The sequence below is a fragment of the Urocitellus parryii genome, chromosome 5, assembly GCF_045843805.1.
Source record: "Urocitellus parryii isolate mUroPar1 chromosome 5, mUroPar1.hap1, whole genome shotgun sequence".
Taxonomy (NCBI): Eukaryota; Metazoa; Chordata; class Mammalia; order Rodentia; family Sciuridae; genus Urocitellus; species Urocitellus parryii.
Genome location: NC_135535.1, coordinates 15,800,384 through 15,822,655, shown reverse-complemented (window position 1 = coordinate 15,822,655; position 22,272 = coordinate 15,800,384). Strand labels below are relative to the sequence as shown.

General features: G+C 48.9%; 1 protein-coding gene across 1 annotated transcript in view; it reads right to left on the bottom strand.

The window, feature by feature from the left end:
* Positions 1–22,272, bottom strand: part of Nuak1 (NUAK family kinase 1) — a 65,269-nt gene that overhangs the window by 3,745 nt on the left and 39,252 nt on the right. The window contains exons 3-6 of the mRNA XM_026396732.2: positions 15,574–15,725; positions 14,113–14,178; positions 3,007–3,126; positions 629–761 (exon numbers count right to left, since the gene is read on the bottom strand). Of these exons, the coding sequence (XP_026252517.1) occupies positions 629–761; positions 3,007–3,126; positions 14,113–14,178; positions 15,574–15,725 (471 nt within the window). The remainder of the gene's footprint in view (positions 1–628; positions 762–3,006; positions 3,127–14,112; positions 14,179–15,573; positions 15,726–22,272) is intronic.

Sequence of the window (22,272 nt, the reverse complement as noted above, 5' to 3'; positions counted from 1 at the left end):
TTCTCCCTCCTTGGGAAGCTCCCTCCTTCTTAGAGCCCGGAGCTGCCATGTCCAGGCTCTGTCCTGGAACGACAGGCCGTGGGGAGACACCACGGGGACAAGCACTGAGGGGTGCAATAGCCCCAGCAGCAGCCCCAAGCAAGGCCAGAGAGCCCTGCCTAACCCAGAGATGAGGGGGGGAATGATAAGATCACATAGCAGTTGTTTTGAGTTTGTTTTGGGGAACAGGAGAGTCGTGATGCAACCAGAGATAGTGAAACAGAGCCCTAAGCCAACCTGGGCAGAGGCACAGCAGTCAGGTGACGGGCACCCTTGTGGCACTAACAGTCCAGGGAGGGTGGCTTCTATGTCTACATGGCTGGAAGGGACTTCGTATATCGTAGAGAAACTGAATCCAAGAGGCTGACTTGCCCAAGTTCACACAGTGAGACCAGCCCCCGGGCTGCTATGCGGAACATCTGCTCAGCAGAGTTCACCTGGGAAAGTCTGATAAAGCAGCCCCATGAGCCAGCTGTGCCAAAGACAGCCCTCCAGAAAGATGAAGGAGGAAGGCGGGCGACTCACGACACACAGATAAAGCAGAGTGTGAGCCGGGCAGGTGAGCTGACCCCTTCCACAGGGCACGCACCTGAGGGCTGCGTCGGCTCCCGGTACTCTCCGCTGCTGATCTGCCGGATGAGGTTTTTGTGATCGAAACCATCGAAGGGCATCGTTCCGTAAACCAGGGTGTAAAGCAACACGCCCAGGGCCCAGCTGTCCACCTGGAGCAGAGAAACAGGACACAGAGGAGCTGAGAAATCGTTTCCTGGGATGCGTTCCAGACCATCAGCATCACAGCATGAGAGAAGTCACCCCCAATGCCCCCAGGAACTGAATGTAGCCCCTGGCAGACAGGATCCCACCACAGCCTGACAACTGATCCTAATGCAGGCCTGACCTATTGAAGTTTCCTAAGTGGGTTATCTTCTTTGATCCTCACTGTAGTGAGGCGAGTAGGGCTTGGATTATTCTCAGCCCCATTTGACAGATGAGAACACAGAGGCACAAGGCAGCTACAAGGTTTCTCCAGGGGGTAAAACTGGGTCATGTGACTCTTCATTCCTAATATGGGAATCAATTCCTTCCTGTTTCTTCTTCCAATGGATTGGGGAGGCTTCCAGTGGACATTTTTACAAGAGTCAGGCACACAACCCACATGAACAGAGGAAGAAAGAATTTGGGGTACAATGCACAGTGCTGTAGAGGGCACCCACCCATCTCGGATAGGCCACCTCTCCTTGGATCACTGCTGCCATGTAGAAATGAGGGCCCACCACCACCACCACCTTTTGTTTTCAAAGAGAAGTCAGAAACCACACTTCTCTATGAAATCTCCCAATTATTAAATGTCTGTTCAATTTTTTATCAGGACAAATGTGGCCAAATAAAGCCAGATGAGAGATCGCCAGCTTGTAACCTCGGATACCGATCATCACCAAAGCAGCATTCATTGCCTAAGATAAATTTACAGCATTGAGTTCCTGCAATTTTGTAAACTAAACCCAATGCTCCTCCCTTACAGTCTAGTTTTAAAAGACTTTCTCTTCGGGAATTGGTGGAGACACTGGTATCCTTCTCTTCACCCCCACCCCCAGCCCTGCCCCAAACACTCTGGAATAGATAAATATTTAGAAAAAAACATTTCCACACACTGAGCAGCTGCTATTTAAAGGATATTAAGTGGATGAACCTCTCTGTAAAGAGAACCATCTTAAAAGAGAATCATCACCCACAACTAACCTACTTTCAAAATAACCATTTTATACGTATACATCTTGCAGCAGCCCTGAAAGCTTTAGGCATACAGAGGAATACATTCTCTCCTGAAATAGAAGATGCCATTAAAACATATTTCCTAAGTGAAATACATGTCCTGCTGTTGGCGGGACTGTAAATTAGTACAACCGCTATAGAAATCAGTGTGGAGGCTCCTGAAAGACAGGCATGGAATCACCATAGGACCCATCTGTCCTACTTCTCAGTATTTATCCTGAAGGAAAGTCATCTTACTACAGTGACATCCACAATTCACAATAGCCAAACTATGGAACCTGTCTAGGTGTCCATCAACAGGTGAACGTATAAAGAAAATGTGGTGCATATACACAATGGAGTCTTATTCAGCCACAAAGAAAAATGGAATTACGACATTTGCAAGAAAATGGATGGTATTAGAGACCATCATGTTAAGCAAAATAAGTCAAACTCAGAAGGTGAAGGGTTCCTGTTTTCTCTGATATGCAGAAGCTAGAGAGGAAAAAGGAAAACAAACGTGGAGGTGGATCTCCAATAAATCAAAGGGGAGATCAACAGAGGAAAGAAACCAAGAATGGGTGGCGGAGGGTGGGGAGCGCTGGGGAGGGATACTGGTCACATTACTTTGTCATATTGTGTGCACGTGTGAATATGTAACAACAAATCCCCAAAATATGTAGAAGTGTAATGCACCAATAAAAAAAATGTGGAAAAAAAGAAAAAAGAAAGAAATACTTATGCTATTAAAAATATGTGCAAAATAATATTCACTTGAAGAGTCAGGAGTTTCTTCTTTCTTTGCTCATTTGTTCTATTTGTTTTGATACAATATGGAAAAGCTGAATATCCAAATCAAGGGGAGATTATTAAATATAATATGTCATATTCATACTATATGACATTATGTTGTACAAATCATTTTTTAATGATAATATATTTGGAAGATGTCACAATACAATTTTAAATTAATAAAGGGTAAGATAGATAGATTTTATATATATGTATATGTCACATTATGGACATCTTGCCCTTTATTAACTTGATCTCAACTATTTTTAGATGGTCCCAATTATTTCTGTGATCTTAATTATTCTTGAAGTGCAAAGGTCTACACTGTAAAACTCTATTTTCTCTGCTTCTCTTCTGGGTTTTTAAAGAATTTCCCAGATCCAGTTCTTGCCTCACCCCCTGTACACCAGGCAGCCTGCTTACCTCTGGCCCTCGGTAAGGCCTCCCATTGACGATTTCAGGGGATGCATAGAGGGGGCTCCCACAAAATGTTTGCAAGAACTTGTCCTTCTGGTACAGGTTGGAAAGCCCAAAGTCAGCAATCTATAAAGAGAAGAAGACCCAACAAGACTTGTTAGCATTGGCCATCAGTTCAAACCAGTTTCAACCAGTTCAAAAGAGAGCAGATGAGGGCACCTGGGCCATTTCCTCTCTAGTCCTGAGTCTCCATCCAAGGACAATTGGGCCAAGGTTTCCCAGGCCACAGCACCCATTACCAGCTCCACCACATCTGCAGACCACATGCTCTGTTACTTACAATTACTCTTTTTTAAAAAATATTTTTTATTTTGTTTATCTAACTTTATGTTGTGCTGAGGATCGAACCCAGTGTCTCACATGTGCGAGGCAAGCGCTCTGCCACTGAGCCACAACCCCAGCCCTACAATTACTCTTCATATGGATTCTCCATTGAACTTGAGACTTGCTCTGAGAAATAACTCCCACAAAGTCACCTACTTAATATTTCTTATGAACATTAAAGCATTTATAGCTCCCCCACCATCTGTGAAGAACATGTTCCAAGACCCCCAATGAATGCTAAAACCTGAGACAGCACCAATATATAAATATATTTACCCCATAAATATATACCTATGGTAAAGTTTAATTTATAAACAGGCACAAAAAGACTTTAACAATAATATCTAACAATAAAATAGAACAATTATAAAAATATACTGTAATAAGATTAATTGCCAGCATCATATTCTTATATTCTGGGGCCATGATTAAGTAAAGTAAGGGTCATTTGACACAGACATTTCAACACTACAATAGTCACTGTGATAAATAAGATGGCTACGTGACTGATGGATGGGTAGCATATACAGTGTGGATCCACTGGACAAAGGCATGATTCACTTCGCAGACAGGATACAAATGGACGGCAGAGGATTTCAACACAATACTCAGAATGGCACATAATTTTAAATACACAAAATTGTTTATTTCTGTAATTTTCAATGTAATGATTTTCGACCCTGATTCACTGTAGGTAACTAAAACCATAGTAATTGAAACCCTGAATGAGGGGAGATTATTGTATGACTATTAATTTAAAAATTGTTTCTCTGTGGTCTATCCCAAATTACACTGCATCCGTGGTGGTATGGGCATCACACTGTGGGAAATTCTGACCTACACAACTGAGAGCACTACTTATCCACCCGCACTCGGATCAGAGCTCTATTTGACCCAATATAAAGTGCACACAGAGCATCAGGCTTTGAGTCCTCATATTTCAGCCTAAACTCTGTCACTGAGCAGGTCACTCAGCAACTCTGAACCTCTGCCGAGCCACCAGAAAATAGGAATCCATGATCCTACCCTGTTCTAGCTCATGGAATTAATGTGAGAATAAGAAAGCAAGTCAAGACCTTGAGAACAAAAGTGCTTCATAAGCCGCAAGTTTTGTGCACGTGTCTTACTTCACCTCACATCAGTTGTACCGCACGCTTCTTGGGGTCATTCTCTTCTCTGGTTTCTGGGAGTGTTTTATTATCTTTACAGTTGCACTTCCACATGTAATTATGTACATATAGAGCATGTGGACACATATATACACACGTACACATCTGTACACTATACACACATATATACACCTACATACACATATTTGCCTTTCCCACCAGACTCTGAGTCCCCTGGGGCACTTGGCAGGTGCCACATCTTCCCCTCATCTCTGTAATCACCCAGTGCTTAGCACCTGTCCCTACCCAAGAAACACTTGCCACCAAGCATTATATTTTGAACAGTATGCATTCCATTTTGAAAATCACAAGCTAATTAACAGATAATGCAAAAAGATAGTAATAATAATAATAATAATAATAAAATTAACTGCTTATTGAACAAATCATGATTCACAGTCACTGTTGTATTCTCTAATCCTATAAAGACCACATTCATACAACAATGTGAATGTCCTCATGCTGCTGAACTGTACAGAAAAAAAAACTTTAAAATGGTCAGTTTTACATTATGTGTGGGGAGCCATCCTGACACGTGACTGGGTGACTCCCGGTTAGGGTCTGAGGCGCTCTGGCTGTGTCAGAACTTTCCCGGCCCTCTCCTGATGAGAGAACCCATCTGTGTGGGGGTATGACTGACCACTGACCCCAGGGGCCCAATCACTGACCCTGACCTTGGAGTGCGGCCCCCCCTCAACCTTCATTGGATGGAATTCTTCCCTGAATCTCTTGTTCCCCAATAAAAGGCTACTCCCTGGCGTGCCCACCCTCTCTCTCTCCTGCTAGCCCTGAGTAAGCCTTGCTGCTGCCCTGCTGGGCGGTTAGAGGTGGGAACCAGAGAGGGGAGCCGTCTCGGACCTGGCAATAGAAATAAGGTAACTGAGTCTGTGTGTTTTATTTCGATCTCTTCTAACTAACTTTTATGCCAAGAACCTCATTAATGAAACCATTGTGCTGGCCACATGGTGGAATTATGGATATTGTGCCACAATTTAAAAGAAGGAGATGAGGTTCTCCTTCTAAGAGGTAACTAGTAAGCTGCAATGTAAACACCCGTGTCTCTGGGCCACGCTGCCCTGGGGCCACCTGCACATTTCAAGTCAGACTTGCACACAGAGTCCCTGTGGGTTTCTACCATTCCCCAGGCTGGTTTCCACTGGAGGCTTATAAGTAAGATGAGTGACTCCCGTGCCCAGAGAACAGCCCAGCCTGAACACCACTGAGGCTCTGTTCTGAAAGAAGCCCCTAGAATACGCCTATTTTGTAAAAAAAAAAAAAAAAAGCCATCCTTGAATGAATGGAATGCCATTGAAAGCAGCTGGTGTACAGCCACCCTCAGAAAACACATTCTCGGGGCTCAGATTGCACTTAATTGCCCCGAATTCCACTTTCTTATCAAGGCCCCTGACTCGCTCGCAGGAAGTAGGTTGGGAGCTTTATGAAGTGTGCCCTGTCAATCAGAAGAGGAATGGAATGAGTGCAGTCCTGGGGATCCCAAGAGGTCCCTAGGCTTCAGCCTCGCTCTGGCTGCAGCCACAGCGGAGCTCACGGGGCCCGGGGCACGTAGGCGCTTCCAAACACACGTGTGTTTGAGAGGCTCCTGCAGCACACGTGCACACTGGCACGGAACCGGGAGGTTCCGGCGGGTCTGGGCACCCTTGTTGCTGGGCCGGAGAATGTGTTTACGTTGTGGCCCACTCCCATCCTCACAGACTGATGTTTATCAGCCTCTCCTGTAAAACTGTCATGACTGCTGACACAAGATTAATAGAAATCTAGATTAGCCCATGTTCTTGGCACTTGAACGGAAAAGCAGTATTAATCAACACACACACAGAGTTCTCAAACCCTGAGCCAGTCAAACGTGGGCTTTAGCTCCAAGATTTAACGTCACATGGAGCTTACAGCACCCATGTACAGAGGGGATGCGGCCACTGGTTATGAAACCTCTAGAAGCCTCAGTTTCCTCATCTGTAACATGAGGGCAGGAAAATTATCCACCCCGACAGTGACGTGGTGAAGCTGACACAAAGTTCATAAAATGTTTACAGTAGTAACTGGCACAGAATTGGAACTAAATGAACATTTGCCTCCCACCTTTAAATCCAGAAAGTTGGTGTTTTTGACGCAGAGCTTATCCCAATATCAGAATAGCCACAGAATAGAGAAGGTTAGGTGCCAAACCATCACAGAATTAAGCAGCTTTGAATTGCAAGATGATACATTAATCATTGCTGGGTTCTCTTTCTGTCCTTTGGCCTGAGTCAAAGACAAGGCCTCAGGTGGGCCACAGAGGGTCTGGAGCCCCTCCAGAGAGGTGTCAGAGAGAGCAGGCCTCCGCCGCACAGCAACCGGATCAAGCTGGAATTTAATGATGCTCTTTGGTTTCTGTTATATTTATTTTTGAACTTGTCTTCTATTCCTAACAGGTGATACTGGTTTTTCCATCACAAGTAATTAATTAGGGTTTTTCTCAATAAATATCACTTGAAAGCACCACCTGAACTCAGTGAAAACACTAAGTCAAATTGCAAAAAGGATATTAGAAAAGGCAGAGGGAAGGGAGAGCTGAAGTCCCGGAAACATTAAATGTCAACGGAATAAGACAGAAACAATCATCCCAGAACTGGTTTCCACCTGAAAGGGCCCTCATGATGCTCATCCTGACTTTTGCTCTGGAAATGAAGCAGCAGAAGGTTCAGGGTCCTAAGACGCTTTGCTGAAGGTCACAAAGAAGAAAACCAAGCACAAGAACATGGGGGTCGCTGCTTTCCAGGTTCTCTGTGACAGAACATGAGCTGTGTGTTGAGGGGACTCCCAGCAGGGAAGCCACCAGGCTCTGCTTGAGAGCAGCGCCTTGCCGCACCCTGGCGAGGTCTGCAGAGAGGTACCAGCTGTGCCCGCACTTGTGTGGCCTGTTCCCTGCCTGGTCCTGCTTCAGAGCCTCCTGGATCTATGAGTGGCGCTGCCCATCCACCTCTCACTCTGCAGACGAATGGGAAAGTCAAGGCCCCTGGCCCGAATTTTAGCAGCTTTAGTTACTACCAATCCTCGCTAGAGGGGTGCCCAGCTCATGAAGCTTGGAGTTTAAAAGACAAATTAGGGAGTGATTTGTCACATTTCAAAAGGATTAACCTCGCTAGAACCTAGGGGCACCCTGCAGTCAGGGCACAAGTGAAACAAGCCAGATGCAAAGAGACACATATTGTCTGATCCCATTGATATGAGGTCCCTCGAGCAGACGAATTCAGAGAGGGAGAAAGCACAATGGTGGCTGGCCGGCCTCGGGGAGCAGAAGGCTCAGTGCTCGATGTGCATAGAGACTCAGCCGTGCAGATGGACCACCGGGCAGCGAAGGTCACACAAGGGTGTGAACCTGCTTCATGCCCTGTGCCGTGCACCTACAGACAGTAAGTTTTATGCTACCTGATGTATATTTTACCACCATAAAAAAAGGATTAACTGCAGATCACTGCGAATAACGAGCTCACCTGGTAAGAAAGGGAGCATCAGCTTGTTAATACTGACAGCAGATAAAGGGAGGTGCTCACAACAGACGCAACAGCCTGACAGCCACTTGTAGTGTCTAAGAGGAAGTGTTGTGGCACTTGACCTACCAGAACCAGGGGACCCTGGGGCTAGCCTCGGCCTCATCATTCCTAGGTAATCGGTAGGACCTGCTAGGCCACTTGATTTCCCCTTCTGCAAAATGGGACTCATGACAGAACTCGGTTAGTAAAGGTGTTGAGTGGGCTGCAGAATATGCGGGTAAGGCCTGTGGCACAATCTTGGCACCGGCTGACTGTGAATTATAGACATCGCAATAATACCGATGGTTGTGCTGACTTAGCCATTGTTTGCTGAGCAGGGCAAACTCTGTACTGAAAGCACTAGAGCCACAGAATATTATCATCACCCATGTGTGAAACAGGCGTGTCCGTCGGGACACGCCCGTGTAGTAGGTCGGGAGACGTAAGGGATGGAGAGCTTTAGGACCTGGGTTCAGATCCCAGCCTCACCTCTTACCAAAGCTAACCTGCAGCACGTCAGTCAATCTGCCCTGCTCCAATCAGGTCCCTGGACCAGCAGCATCAGCATCAGCTAGGAGCATCCGGGAAAGGGGCACTGAGGGCCCTGCCCAAGCCCACTGAATGGGAACCTGCATTTCAACACAAGCTCCAGGGGACTCACTTGCCCACCAGCCCTTCTGAGCCTGGGTTTCTCCATCTGTACAATGGGTTCATGATGATCGTGTAACCCACCCGGGAGGACTGGTAGGAAGCCAAGTGAAAGAGTTTACACCATGCCCAGCACACAGCAGGCCTTCAGTAACTGGGGGCTGCTACCACTTTAACCTCTCGCAGCCTCCGTTTCCTTTGCTGGGAAGTGGAACTGCAGTAGCACTAACCACAGTGTTGTGACAACCAAAGTCAGGTTAAACGAGGTAAGAAGAATAGTGTCAGCTCTTCAGAGAGCCGCGTGCTCATCTGTGAGCGCCACATACTCCGGTGCACTCAGTTCTCACAACTAACCTACGAGAAGGTCTTCCTCATTTTGCAGATGAGGAAACCGAGGCACTCAGGGGTCGAATGCTCGCCTGAAGGTAGGGAGTGGAGCAATGAGCAGAGGCGAGGGGCTTTCATCTTCAGAAGGTCTCCGCTCACACCCACACCGCCTCTCCAGAGAGACAAGCGACCAGCAACAGGGAGCAACCTGGAGAAGCTGCTGCCCAAGGGCACATCCGGGAGGCCGCCTCCCAGGGGAGCGGAGGAACAGTCCTGCAGCTCAGTGCACACAGGACTCTGGCACCCTCCACCTGCTCCAGCCACTGCGACTCAGGACGCCTGGCCCCCCGCCACAACAAGCCCTCGGAGATTCTCTCCCAGAGACAGCTGTCGGCAAGCCTCCTGGTAAGGCGGACTACAGCAAGTACTAAAAGGTGCCTTCCTACCAAGGGCTCTCTTGGACCCGCAGCAAATTGGGGCGTTGGCAGTAAAGGGTAGAACTTAGAGGCAGGTGCTGGCTACACGGCTGTGGCCAGTCCCACTAGTATTCACTGCAGGAGGCTCCTCACCTGCAAGATGCGGGTGATCAGAGCATCCTGGTGGGGATGTCCTGGGGATCAGAGGAGTAAGCAACTGGGAGCAACCTGGCTTCTGAATTTCCTTTCCACTCTCTTCGCCTTATTCTTGAGCTTGTGGTTTCTTCCCTTGAAGGGCCACTGTCACATGCCTTTCTGTTGAACTCCTATCCATCCTTCAAAACCCACCTCTGTTACCACCTCCTTGACAAAGGCTTTCTGGCCCTTCCCCTGGACAGACCCACTAGCTCCGTCAGCTCTTCACACCCCATGGCACCAGGGATCAGATTCGGAAAATGCTTCCCGGAAGCAGAGCCTTCCAGACAGAAGCATGTGTGCCAGGGTCAGGAAGCCAGAGAAAGCTCGGTGGACGGAGGAGCTCTAGTCCCACCTAAGGGGCCTTCCTTGACCTGCCCAGCTAAATCAGCACCTGCACGCTCCACCTCACCTGAGTGGGTTTTCTGCACCAATGACGTCATTTACTTATTGGTTTGCACCCCCGACTGGAAACCCTAAATCCACGAGGGGAAGCACCTAAGCTTCTTCATTTACCTCTGTGTCCTTCTTGTGGCAGCACGACTGCCAGTTTAACAACTGCCAGATTCTGAGTTCCAAGAGGACAGGGACCTGGTCATCTGATTCACTATTAAATCCCCAGCATCCAGCACAGGGCCAAAAACCAGGGCGAACTCGCTAAGTACTTATGATCCAATATCACCCAGATGTTCAACTGCTCAATGAGTAAGTGCAGAACTACGTGAGTGAATGCATGAATGCATGGATGCACACTCGTGGACACACACACACACACACACACACAGTGGGGAGATGAATGAACAAATGAATTGATTAGTGCAGGAATGCAAAGTTCTCACATTCAAATAATCAAAGCCCAGAGGCCCGTGATCCCAGTGATCCCAAGCCTCAGTCTTGTTAAAACCCGGAGGTTTCTATCTCATCTTGTCCCCGGCCATTCAAAGCCTCTTTTCTTAGCCACAGCAGCGCTTCCATTGTCACCAGGGGCAGCAGGCCATCTCCCTTATGCCCCTCTACCCCGAGCCCTGGGAGCTCACCAGATTCCCAGCCCTCTCTGAGGAGGTTAGCTGACCCTGGTGCCGGGCCCTCTTCTCACTGGGAGGCGTCTGTACAGGAGTCTTCTCTGGGAATTGTCAGCATTCCATTCTCCCAGAGAGTGGGATGTGAATCTGGCCCGTTTTTATTAATTGCAAATTAATGCTACGCCGGGTGCTATTTTAGTCCATGCTTCCACAGAGCACGGAATGCGACCCAAAGCAGCACATTGCTCTCATTCTTTCTGCCGACCGACTGTGTGAGTATTTTTAGAAACCACACCCTCTCGCAGTGGCCAGATAAATAATTTCCAAGGCCAGATGTGCTCTGGGCAAATCAACATCAGGCAGGGAAGAGGAGAGGCGCAAGCTACACGGCCCACACCAAGATGGCAACGACGTGTCACAAGTTGAAAACCAGTGGCTTCCTTAGAGGGCCAAGCCCTCCACCCTCTGGACACAGAAGGTGGACCCGCATTTAGAGAGGCACCCTCAGAGCCTTGAGGCAGGACCTTGCCACTCCTACCCCGGGGGGTAGCCCATCTGTGCCTTGGGCCCCCGGTCCAGCGGGGATGGACACGAGAGGCCAGCTTGTGGCCATGTGTCTGGCTGCTTTTGTCAGCAAGTGCCCTTTCTAAATATGCTTGGCCAAAACGCTGAGTCAGGAAGTGCTGAGGGTATACAGCCGGAAGACAAATCAACACCAGCTGAAGTCCATTTTCAAAAACCTTGGAAGTGGGTGTGAGAGGAAGAAAAAGAGAATTTGCCTGGAAGTCAAACATGTGAGTTCTAATCCCGGCCCATTATTCCTTCACTCCCTGATCCAGACAGTTCCTCAGTACCTACTGTGCGCTGAGCACTGTTTGACACACCAGGGAAACAGAGACGGCTACCTCGGGCTCACAGCGTGATCAGTAACACATCACCGAGACTCAGACTGATCACTAAAACAAGGGGTTGGAAAGTGATTCTCAACAACCTTTCAAGCTCTGGGATTCTCAGGATTCCTTGAATAAGCAGAGAAAGAACCAAAAAAAAAAAAAAAAAAAAAGCAGAGATTTGATTCTATATGGGATGTGTGTGTGTGTGTGTTTGTGTGTGCTCACATGCAGGCACACGCACACACACACTCTACCTTGGGAAATGCCAGGAGTAGAAATTTCTAAGGAAAAGACAAAGACATGTCCAAACTTCAATGTTATTGTTCTTCTTTGTGTGTGCTGTTTGCCTACCTGATACGAAGGAAGGTCGAGGGAGCTGGTCCCTGGGAGCTGGTCCCCTGTCACTGCCATCTTGCTTACTACGGACATAAGCCATCCTTCCAGGCTCCTACCCCATTGTCCCCTGCGCAATTGCTGTCAGAATTCTAACCATTCTTCTCCTCCACTGGGGAATTCTATGACTCTGCAGGAAGCTATGTGCCTTATCACTTCTGGGACTACATCATAGGACAAAGAGGTCACAGTGCAGCACAGAACACAATCCCCAGGCAGAGGATCACATTCCAGGCCTTGTAAAGACTGGATTTAGTTCTGAGGGCTCTGGGGGCAGGTGGCAGGAAGAAGCTGAAGAGAAAGTCACCAAGGTCGATGACACAAACCTTTAGAAGGCCGGGACCCAACTTTGCAGCAGGACCTGACCCCCACTCCCCAGGACCCAGCACCTTCAGCCAGATGGCTTCCTCTCGGTTCCCTCTCCAGGGCCCAGACACTTGGTGGCTCTCATCTAGCATCGGTAAGCGCCAACACTTTCACTATAGTATTGTCTAAATTTTCCATGTTGTTACTGATGCCCCAGGACTGGGCACAGGGCGCTGTACACAGTAACTACACAGATAATGCACATGAACAAAATGAATGAACAATAATCCCCAGAGATAGGAAGAGGCATCCCTGCTTGACAGATAAGAAAACAAAGACTTAGACCCATGAATAACTGACCTAAAACCCTCCATTAGTAAGGGGCAGGGTTGCAATGCAAACCCGGGCTATCCATCCCCAAAGCCACTACTCTTCACCTTGACTCATTTGTACACCGTTCTTAGCAGTTAAGAGAACTGAACAGAGAGGATATCTCGTTCACAGCCACAGCAAACACGCTGGGCATTACTGTTGCCCATTGTATAGTGGAGGAAACAGGTTTGTGTGGCTTTCCCCACGTTACACAGCTAATAAGTCACACGGCCCAGAATTTTCTAACACCACATCTAGTGCTCCTTCTAGAATAATCCAGTCACTTTGCCCAAAATGGAAAGATCCTGAGCATTCACTTCCTGTTCCTAGGGAAACTGACCAGTGGTTCCTCTGAACTCTACGGACGATATGGAAATGTACATCTGAGGTCGGCTACTCTGGGAGAACAAGAGGTCACCGGGATGTGGCTTCCAGGGGCTCTCAAAGGGTGGTGGTGACCAGAGGTTGCCACCATGATCTACAAAAGCAACTCCATCCTTCCAAGCCGGGAACTGTCTCGCTGCGCACCCCACCACTGACACCAAGAACAACAAAAGAGACAAGGGTGCAAACCCGTTCCCATGCTTTGTCCGGGGACCAGGGATAAGGCACTAACGTCACAAGTGGCCAATTGGAGGGCTCCTGCTGGTGCTGGGAACACTGAGGCCATGTCATAATGAAACCCATGCAGCGAGCTCCGTTTATTTTGAAACCGTATTTGCTTATTTTGCAGACGAGATCAAAAGGACATTCACAGTGCTCCCCAGGAGGCGCTTGAACCCTGCTGGCCAGGAGAGCTTTCTCCAGCTCCGACGGCAGCCAGCAATAATACTCCCCATAAAAGTAAACTCCATCCTTTGCAATTTCCCAACAGCCAACACCACCATCAATTTGGTCAGCCTCCCAGTTCTGTGGCTGGTGTCAGGGGCGAGAGGGTTGGAGGGAGAAGTAAGAGAGGTGGGGCCCTGCTAGCAAAACCAACTTGGTGACATGAACTCCAGTACTTACCACTGTGTTACTGTGCCTCAGTTTCCCTATCTGCAAAATGATGTAAATAGCAGTTCCTATCTTGTATGGGTGTCATGAAGACTGAATTTAAGGGAATATCAGTCAAACAGGATGTGAAATACATATGAAATATGTGTTAGTTGGTGCGAAGTACTTTTGGGGGGGATGACTTTAGACTAGGAGCTTCCTGAGGGCAGGAACTGTATCTCGGTCATCTCTTTACACCCCAGCAGCAAGCACAGTCTGGCATCTAGTAGAAGATCAATAAATGATGGTCGGATAAAACTGCACTAAACTGAGAGCTCCAGCCAAGCTCTTCCGGAATCTGCCTGCAGCAAGGGAAGTGAGTGGCTGCCTCATTCATTCCAGGCTGCAGCCCAGAGGGGGTTCCACCCCCAGCCCCATGCAACCCAGACTCTGCCTATCAATCAGCGAGGCCAGAGCCTTACCTTAATATTGCAGTTGTCATCGAGCAGTATATTTTCCAACTTCAAGTCCCGGTGGACCACACCGTTCTGAAATGAGAAGACAGGAGGGGAACTGAATAGGAGCAGCCGGATGAGAGAGAGAGAGAGAGGAAGGAGGAGGCCGAGCTAGTGGGAACGTCTGACAGATGAAAGAAGGGCGCCCGCCCGGTGGTCTGCACCTCCATCTTTCAAGGCTGCTCTTGCTGTCATGACGCTCCCCCGCCAGCGACAGGGACAGGAGAGCATTAGTCACTTGCTGTGTGGTTAAGGGAAAAATGACTGGAATCCATTCTCCCCCAGCGCCTGTAAACCAGCAGGGGGATTCTGTGTCGGAATGTAATTCCGCCATGTGAAAGCCTCACGTCCCAGGCAGCACAGACCGCGTCTGTCTGAGACGGGATTCCCAGGGAAGGCGCGTCTGCCCGCAGCTCCGAGTGCGGGGCTCCAGGGCCGCGCCTGTCTGTGTGCATCCCCCGCTAGAAAGGCGCTTGGGCCAAGGTCCTCTGACCCATGAAAGTGATGGAGACCTGCCCTGAGGACCACGGGTACTTCCTAGAGAGCTGGGAGGGTGGAGGGAGGCAGTCCCTCGGGGTTTAGCAGGACTTGGGGCAGGTGAAAGGTGAACCACAGAGCAGACCCATGGAGACACTGGCCTCACCTAAGCGGGTCACACTGCCACACTGTGTGAGCTTCCCGTCGGGCACACTGGCAAGGCTGGAAGCTGAACGGCAGTGACACAGAACCAGCCGAAAGATGCGAATGGGCCATTTGGCAATAGATCCAACTGTCCTCTAGGGAGCTGTGTGGATAAAGCTCAGGGAGCAGGATCTGAGCATCATTCCGCAGGAGGAGGGACGTGTGCAGCCGAAGCCGTGCTCAGGAGCACACCGGCTGCCCTGTTTATAGTAGGACCTGGGCTGCTTGTTTTCTTTTCCTTGTGACATTATCTAATATCTCCAAAAGCACTGACTGGAGAGGAATGACAACCTGTATTTCTGCTACTCTTGTCCTGATCCAAGCCTTCAGGAAGGCATTCTGAACTCAGAAATGCTCAAAACCACGTCTCCGGGAGGAGGACGATGGAATACAAGGTGCCTGCTTTTGTTTGGTTCTGAACCCTGGGAGCTGTTTGGTTTACATTGTAACATTCTTGGCTTTCCTAATGAGACATAAGAAAGCCCCATTCATACAGAATCCAAGTGTTCACACACTTCAAATAATGAAAACAGCGTCAGCGGTGCTTCCCAACAGCACCTAAGAATAAAACACAGAGCTCGGAAAGACCGGATCGTGAGTGCCAAGAGAGGTCTAGAGTGGGGAGTGTGAATAGCCATGATTTTCTTCTTATATCACAATGAACAGGTATCACCTGTATCATCTGGTAAGAATCACACATCCACGGGGCCCTGCGTGGCCCTAGCTGACGGTCAGGCTGGGCCGTACCTTGTGACAATAGTGCACAGCTGAGACGATCTGCCGGAAGAAGTGTCTGGTCTCCCTCTCGCTCAGGCGTCTCCGCTCGCTGATGTAATCGTACAGCTCCCCTTTGCTGGCATATTCCATGATGATCACAATCTTATCTTTGTTCTCAAACACTGCGGTGGGGGGGGGGGAAAGCGATAAATAAATACCCCGTTTATCCAGCAAGCCCGCTTGTGACCGCAGAGTGTGAGAGAGGACGGCGGAGATGTCGCCGATGGGGGTGAAGCCAGCCAAACAGCGATCAAGGGGTCAGGACAGAAACCAGCGCACCCCACGCCCCGAGGACTCGGGCAAGTTTCCCAGCCGGGTGGACAAGGGACTTCTCTGCGTCAGCGGACACGCCTTCGCAGTATCCATCGAGGGAAAGGTGGTTCTTTTCTGAGGACACCAACACCACCGTGGCCAAGATCATTCCTCACAACCCCCTCCCACCAGAGGAGCTCTGCTGTGTGCAGAGGGGGGCAATAAACACACAGCTGTCACCTACCAGCCCCTCCACAAGATCTGACACCTACCCTCACCCCTAAACAGGTGCCCAATCTTGTCCTCTCTTTGCTCAAAACCGTCTGGATTTCCCTTCTCATTCAAAATAAAACCCAAAGTTGCTCAATGGGGACGTCACTGAGTCCTGTGTTACCCGATGGGCCCCTCTGACCCCTATTTCACCTCCTTTCTGTGTATTTCTCCCACCTGAACGTAACGAGGGTTGGTCTATCTTTCGGCCATACTATAGGGCCAAGTCACTTTTTTTTTTTTAAGAATTGAACCTTTATTTTATTTGATTTGATATGGTGCTGAGGATCAAACCTGGGGCCTCGCCTCATGCTAGGTAAGTGCTACACTGAGCTACAACTTCCTAATTGGTCTTTGAACAACAGAAAATAATCACGTTGTGCTCACTGTGCACCGGGCTCGTGGAAGTTTTGAGGACCTGCCCAAACTCATTGGAACCTCATGGTGAGCTCTTGGGAAGTATCTGTCATTTTGCCATTTGAAAAACGAGGAAACTGAGGCCCGTGGAGGTTATGATGCTTGACGGCGCTGGTGGAATCAGGCTGGCTCTGGCTCCTGGCAAGGACGGGAGCCATAGAGCCACAATCTGGGATGCCCCTGAGCCGGGTCCCTGCCTCTAGCTCTGGCCCTTCTCTCCCAACCTCCTCACCACCACAGTCAGCACCTCCCCCAATGTCTATAAACGCTGCTGTCCTCAGCTCTGGGGCTCTCCAGCAGTCACATTCAAACTGAGGGTTCCAGGCAGACCTCCAAGGCCAATGCAGGGGGGCAGAGGGAAGGCCAGGCTCTAGGTCCTCAGTACCACCTCCACCTTGCTACCTGCTCTGTGCTCTGGGTTCCACCCAAGATGTCCTCGGAGCCACGGCAAGAGAAATAACAATGGTTTTGAAATCCATCACTCACGAGGGATGTGGTATAATATTGTGGGGTACCCAAGACCCTCCCTGAAGGACCTCAGCCTATGTTCCTCCACCTCATCAACTTCTGCTATTCCCATCAGGCCCCCCACACATGCCAATGCATAACCAATTGCTCAGACACACAGACGTGCACACACACACACACACACACACACACACACACACTCTCTCTCTCTCTCTGAACTATTTCCCACTCTGCCCTTGGCCTTCCCTCTACCTGTCTTCCCTGCAGGTAAACTCCAACTCATCCATCAAGACTGCACTCAAATGTGCCTTCCTCCAGGCCTCCTTCCGCCTCTTACTCTGCCTAGCAGACACCCACCCCCTAGCACTCTCAAAGCACGCTCAATTATTTTCTGGGAAATGCCTCCCCCTAGACTGTGAACCTGGCCTGAGAGAGCTAAAACCTATAGTTTGGGAATCGGATACTCCTAAGAAGGATTCTGGCTCTGCCTCTGACTGGCTGTGGGACTCTGAGCAAGTTGCTTCTCCTCTCTGAGCCTCAGGCTAGGCCACTATAAAATAGGAATAACATTAGTCAGCACTTCTTAGAACTGTTGGGAGGATCCTATTGAGACCAGCTGTGTTCGATGCTCAGAGCAAAGCCTGAGCCTACAGGAGGCTCTCAGTAATGTGAGCTATTATTGTTGGTATTAGTGCTATTGCATCCCCAGCACCTGGCACTGAGACAGACAGACACACACACACACACACACACACACACATGCACACACCCAATGAACAACTGACTTGAACTGGATTGTGTCCCAGGCCTGGGTCTCCTTCCACCCACACTTGTCACTGGTTGCTAGAAGCTCAGGCCCCTGCGGTTCCTTTTTGGCTCCTCTAAGTCCAGCCACCTCTATGATAAAATGAAGGGGGGAGAGGCAGGCAGGAGGAGGAGGAGTGCGCAGCCAGATACAACCGGCTGCTCTGGCGACTGCTGGCCCCGCTGTACCCTGCAGCTTCGGCTCCTGCCAGGCTTTCAGCCTAGTGTGCACTTTCCATTAACAATAAACTCTGGAAACTGGAAAGGCTGCCTCGGACGTGTGCATCGGGCTCTAAAAATGACGGAGTGATGTGCCCCAGAGAAAGCAGCCGGTTTTCCCATTCTAAAAAGGCAGGAAATGTAGAAAGAGGGAAAGACTTTGACCGGAAAATAAACAAGGGCCTCACACCCCAACGAGTCTGCGCATCCTTAAAGGGGCCAAAGTCATCATTGGCCCCTTGGTGACTGTCACCGGGAGGTGGAGGCCACAGCCTAGTGTAGACCCTGGGGCTGTTTTGGGGACTGGGCTCCTTCCTATCCAGCAGGCTGGCTAGGCATCAAGCAGACATAAGCACAGTCCAGTTCAGGACAGCTCGATAGGATGGTCACCCCCTAGAAAACAGGTTCCATCAAGTCCCGTGGTCCCACCTGTACAAGAGTCCTGCTCACCACCCCAGCCCATCCTCACTGGTCTCCAGCCTCTCTCTCTACTGGCTGCAGGGTGAGGAAGCTGAGGAATAGCTCCACGTGCACAAGCCCTGGAGCACGGCTTCTGTAAGATCTCCTGGGCAAAGAAGATTCCGGGGTCAAACACAAATAAAATGCTGATCCTTGGCTGCCCTCTCCCAGTCTGGTTTCCTTAACTGAACCTCCGCTGGTCAACTGGGCCACTCGGTATTCCTACTGACACCCTGAAAACCTTGTCAGGAGCCACTGTGGGAAGCAGGTGGCATCTGAGTGATAAAATTAGCCCCTCAATGTCATGCGCTGGCAACCCCGTCAGAGAACTCCCCACCAGGTCCGGCCAGGCTCTGGGACAGCATCTCTCACCCCTCACCCGGGCTCATAGGAAGCAATCCAAGTCTCAAGGCCACGGTCCTGAAGGCAACCTCCATGAGCTAAATGCAAGTAAGAATTCTAGACTTGGAGGTGTGTGGCGTCAGAGGTGAAGCTTCTTGAGTTCCTTCTTGATAACAGCAACATGTGTTGTAGCCCTACTATGCACAGGCCCCATGCTAATAAACGTTTTACATGAGTTCTGCCATATAGATGTGGTCCTCTGAGTCTCCTTGTAGTATGAATCGCCACCCTTGGGGGCAGTTAGGCTAATGACTGATGGGCACAGCTCCAGAGAGCACAGCCAGCACCAGGACTGGGCCCCAGCAGTCTGACTGCAGACTCCAAGCTCTTGGCCTCTATATTATTATTCATACACACTAATTCCTCTGACTTCTCCTCGTCAGATCAATGAGGTTAATGATTTCCAAATACGGTCCTAGGGGGACTCAATGAGTCTGTCTTCAGCATGGCGCCTCCCAAACTGGTGCTCCGTCAATGGAAGCCATCCCCATCATACTTCACCTGCCTCTTGGGCAGCTACGGCAGAACAAAATCCCTAAGGGCTTCCTCTCCCCGACCGCAAGGCTCTTTAAAATGGGTTATGGCTGCCACAGAAAAACAAGGTTTTTCAAGCAGGAGGGAACGTCGCGATCACCTATTATTTTTCCAGAAGTCTAGGATATATAATTTATAAGAGCAAGGCCTTGGGAATTCGCCCTGAAGAATGACCAGCTTCCGCACCCTCAGCCCAGGGCTCCTTGCCCATGGTTAAGGTCACTATCGGCGAGGTGGTAGGAACACTCTCGGCCATTCTTCTGGAGAAATGGGCTGCTTCCCTTGGGCGCTTTTACAACTGGTTATTTATAAGCCCAGAAATCTTGTCTGTGTTTATGTTATTAGTCACTAAGCAAAAGCTTATTTTCCACCAGTTGGGAAGGGTTTCCTTTCTAAAAAATGAAAGCCTGTGTCTCTTGGCCAGACAGTTTTACCCAGAAGCCCAGTGGCTCCAGAATGGTAAGGAAAACTGTGGCCCTCGACACACCAGGCCTACCAGGAGACTCAGGGCCCTGAATAGAAACTTGGCCCAGCCAGAATTAGCCACGGCACCAGGCCAGGTCCATGTGGGGCGCTGCCTGGGCTTGGGTAAAGCAACGAAGTTTTGCAAAGCACCTACTATGTGGATGGCATTGGGGATAATAAGAGAAGGCTTTGCCAGGTTGAGAGAGGGAGGGAAGACCAGTCAGGGGGAAGGGGCGGCAAGAGGAAGGGAACAAGCGGAAGCGCTCCCAGCCGCTGGCAGGTGCCAGAGAAGAAGGGGAAGAAGGGTCTATGAATGGAACAGGGAGGCCTCAATGCCCACCAGGGGCCCCAGGGCAGTCAGACGACCAAACACTGCCCAGAATGATCAGAGAGATGAGGCGAGAGCCAGGAAGCATCCAGGATCCTGGACCTATGAAACAGTCCAAGGGTCACTTCTTCCCAGATTCCCAGACGGTGAACCTCCTTCCCTAAACACACAATCAACTGTTAGTGAACAAGGACTGCAAGCCATGGTCTCAAGTGTTCAGCCCTCACAATGACCCCTATGAAACAGGTCCAGGCTGAGTTTCTCTTACCTGAAATGCCTGGGACCGAAAGCATTTCAGATTTTTTTCAGATTTTAGAATATTTGCATATACATAATTGGATGGGACCCAAGTCTAAACATGAAATTTATTTGTGTTTCATACACACTTTATAAATAAAGCCTGAAGGTAATTTTAGGCAATATTTTTAATAATTATGTGCATGAAACAAAGTTTCATGGTATAGAATTTTCTATGTATGGAGTTATGTTGGTGCTTAGAAAGTTTTGGATTCTGGGGCAGTTTGGATTTTAGATTGTTGGATACTCAATTTATATCAATACTATCCCTACTTTATAAACACAGAACCAGCACTCACACCAAGAAACAACAGTGCCAGAACCCTACCAAACCCCGACTATGTCCTCTTTCTGTCACTAACCATCTCCCCTCCCCAGGGATGAAAATAAGCCAACAGTCTAGATATGCTGAATATAAGCCAATATCATGGATGTTTTGCTACGTTTGAAGTTTTAAAAAAATGCAACGTGTTTATATATATATATATATATATATATATATATATATATATATATATCTTCGCGTCTGGCTTCAATAGCTCAACATAACGTTTGAGAGAATGATCCATGTTGTCCTGAAGCTGAAGATGGTCTATTCTCACTGAGATAGAGAACGCCATTGTGAGCTAAACTCGGGTTTATTTATCCATTCTACTGCTGGCAGACTTTTGGGCTGATTCCAGTTGACCTAGAACTTACAAAAAATCATCCAAAAGCTAACCTGTGGGGCTCAGACTTTTAGCACCTCGATGACCAGAGAGAAATATCAGCGAAATGAGCCCAAAGATGCCTTGAAAAAGCGGGCATGGAACCGAGCCATCCGAGATGACCCGGGTTTTGCTCTAACGAGATAATCTGACCATTGCTGCAGCAGATCCTGAAATACCCAAACGCTCGCCCTTTTCTTCTATAGAAAGGCCTTCCTTCTTCCCAGACACCAACTTGAACTACTTTTCATGTTTTCTGTTTATTTTCCATTTCAAGGGAGAGTGGGGCTTGGTTGCTACAGCGACAGCTGCCTCTCCAAATTAACTCTGAATTTCATCAGATGTTCCCTCTGACAGTCCAGTTCTGCCTTCTGATTGCCTGGCTTTCACAACCACGCTAATTACCCGACTCCTAACGATTCCCGACTGCTGCCCTCGGGGTTAATAACACAACTTGTATAACTGGAGAAAAATGGGTATTATAAAAACAACAACCTGGCCCGGGAGACAGGCTGATGAGTGAGGAGATCTTGGGATTTTTAACCATCCACTGGCTACCCGAGAGCAAAGCACGTCAGGCCTTTTGGCAGGGAAGGAGGGGACAGTGGGGACCAAGGTATGCGATGCTCGAGAAGAGTAGGTTCTGGAAAATGGAGGATTTCTTTCTGTGGAAACGGAGGACAGCGGTCTGGTATACATGGAACCTCAAGGGAGGAAGATTCGTTTGTTGGTTTTAAACAAAAACACCAGAGACCTAAGAGAGAACCAGTCAGAATTTTCCTCACGGCTTCCCTTTCTATCTCCTAAATTAGTTCCGAGATGCTATTTCAGCCACGGGGCAGCAGTGTTGTTCTTGCTGCCCTAATTCTTGGACAGAACTTCTCTCTAAAGGCAAGGAAGATCCTCACTGAACGAAGCTGATTTTCATCTCGGAAACAGAGGGACCATTCCTAGAGAGAGCTGTCTGCCACCTCATTAAGTCAATCACACAATGCAGAAGCTAATCCTCCAATGTCTCCTCGCCACAACTCAGTTTCAAACATCTCA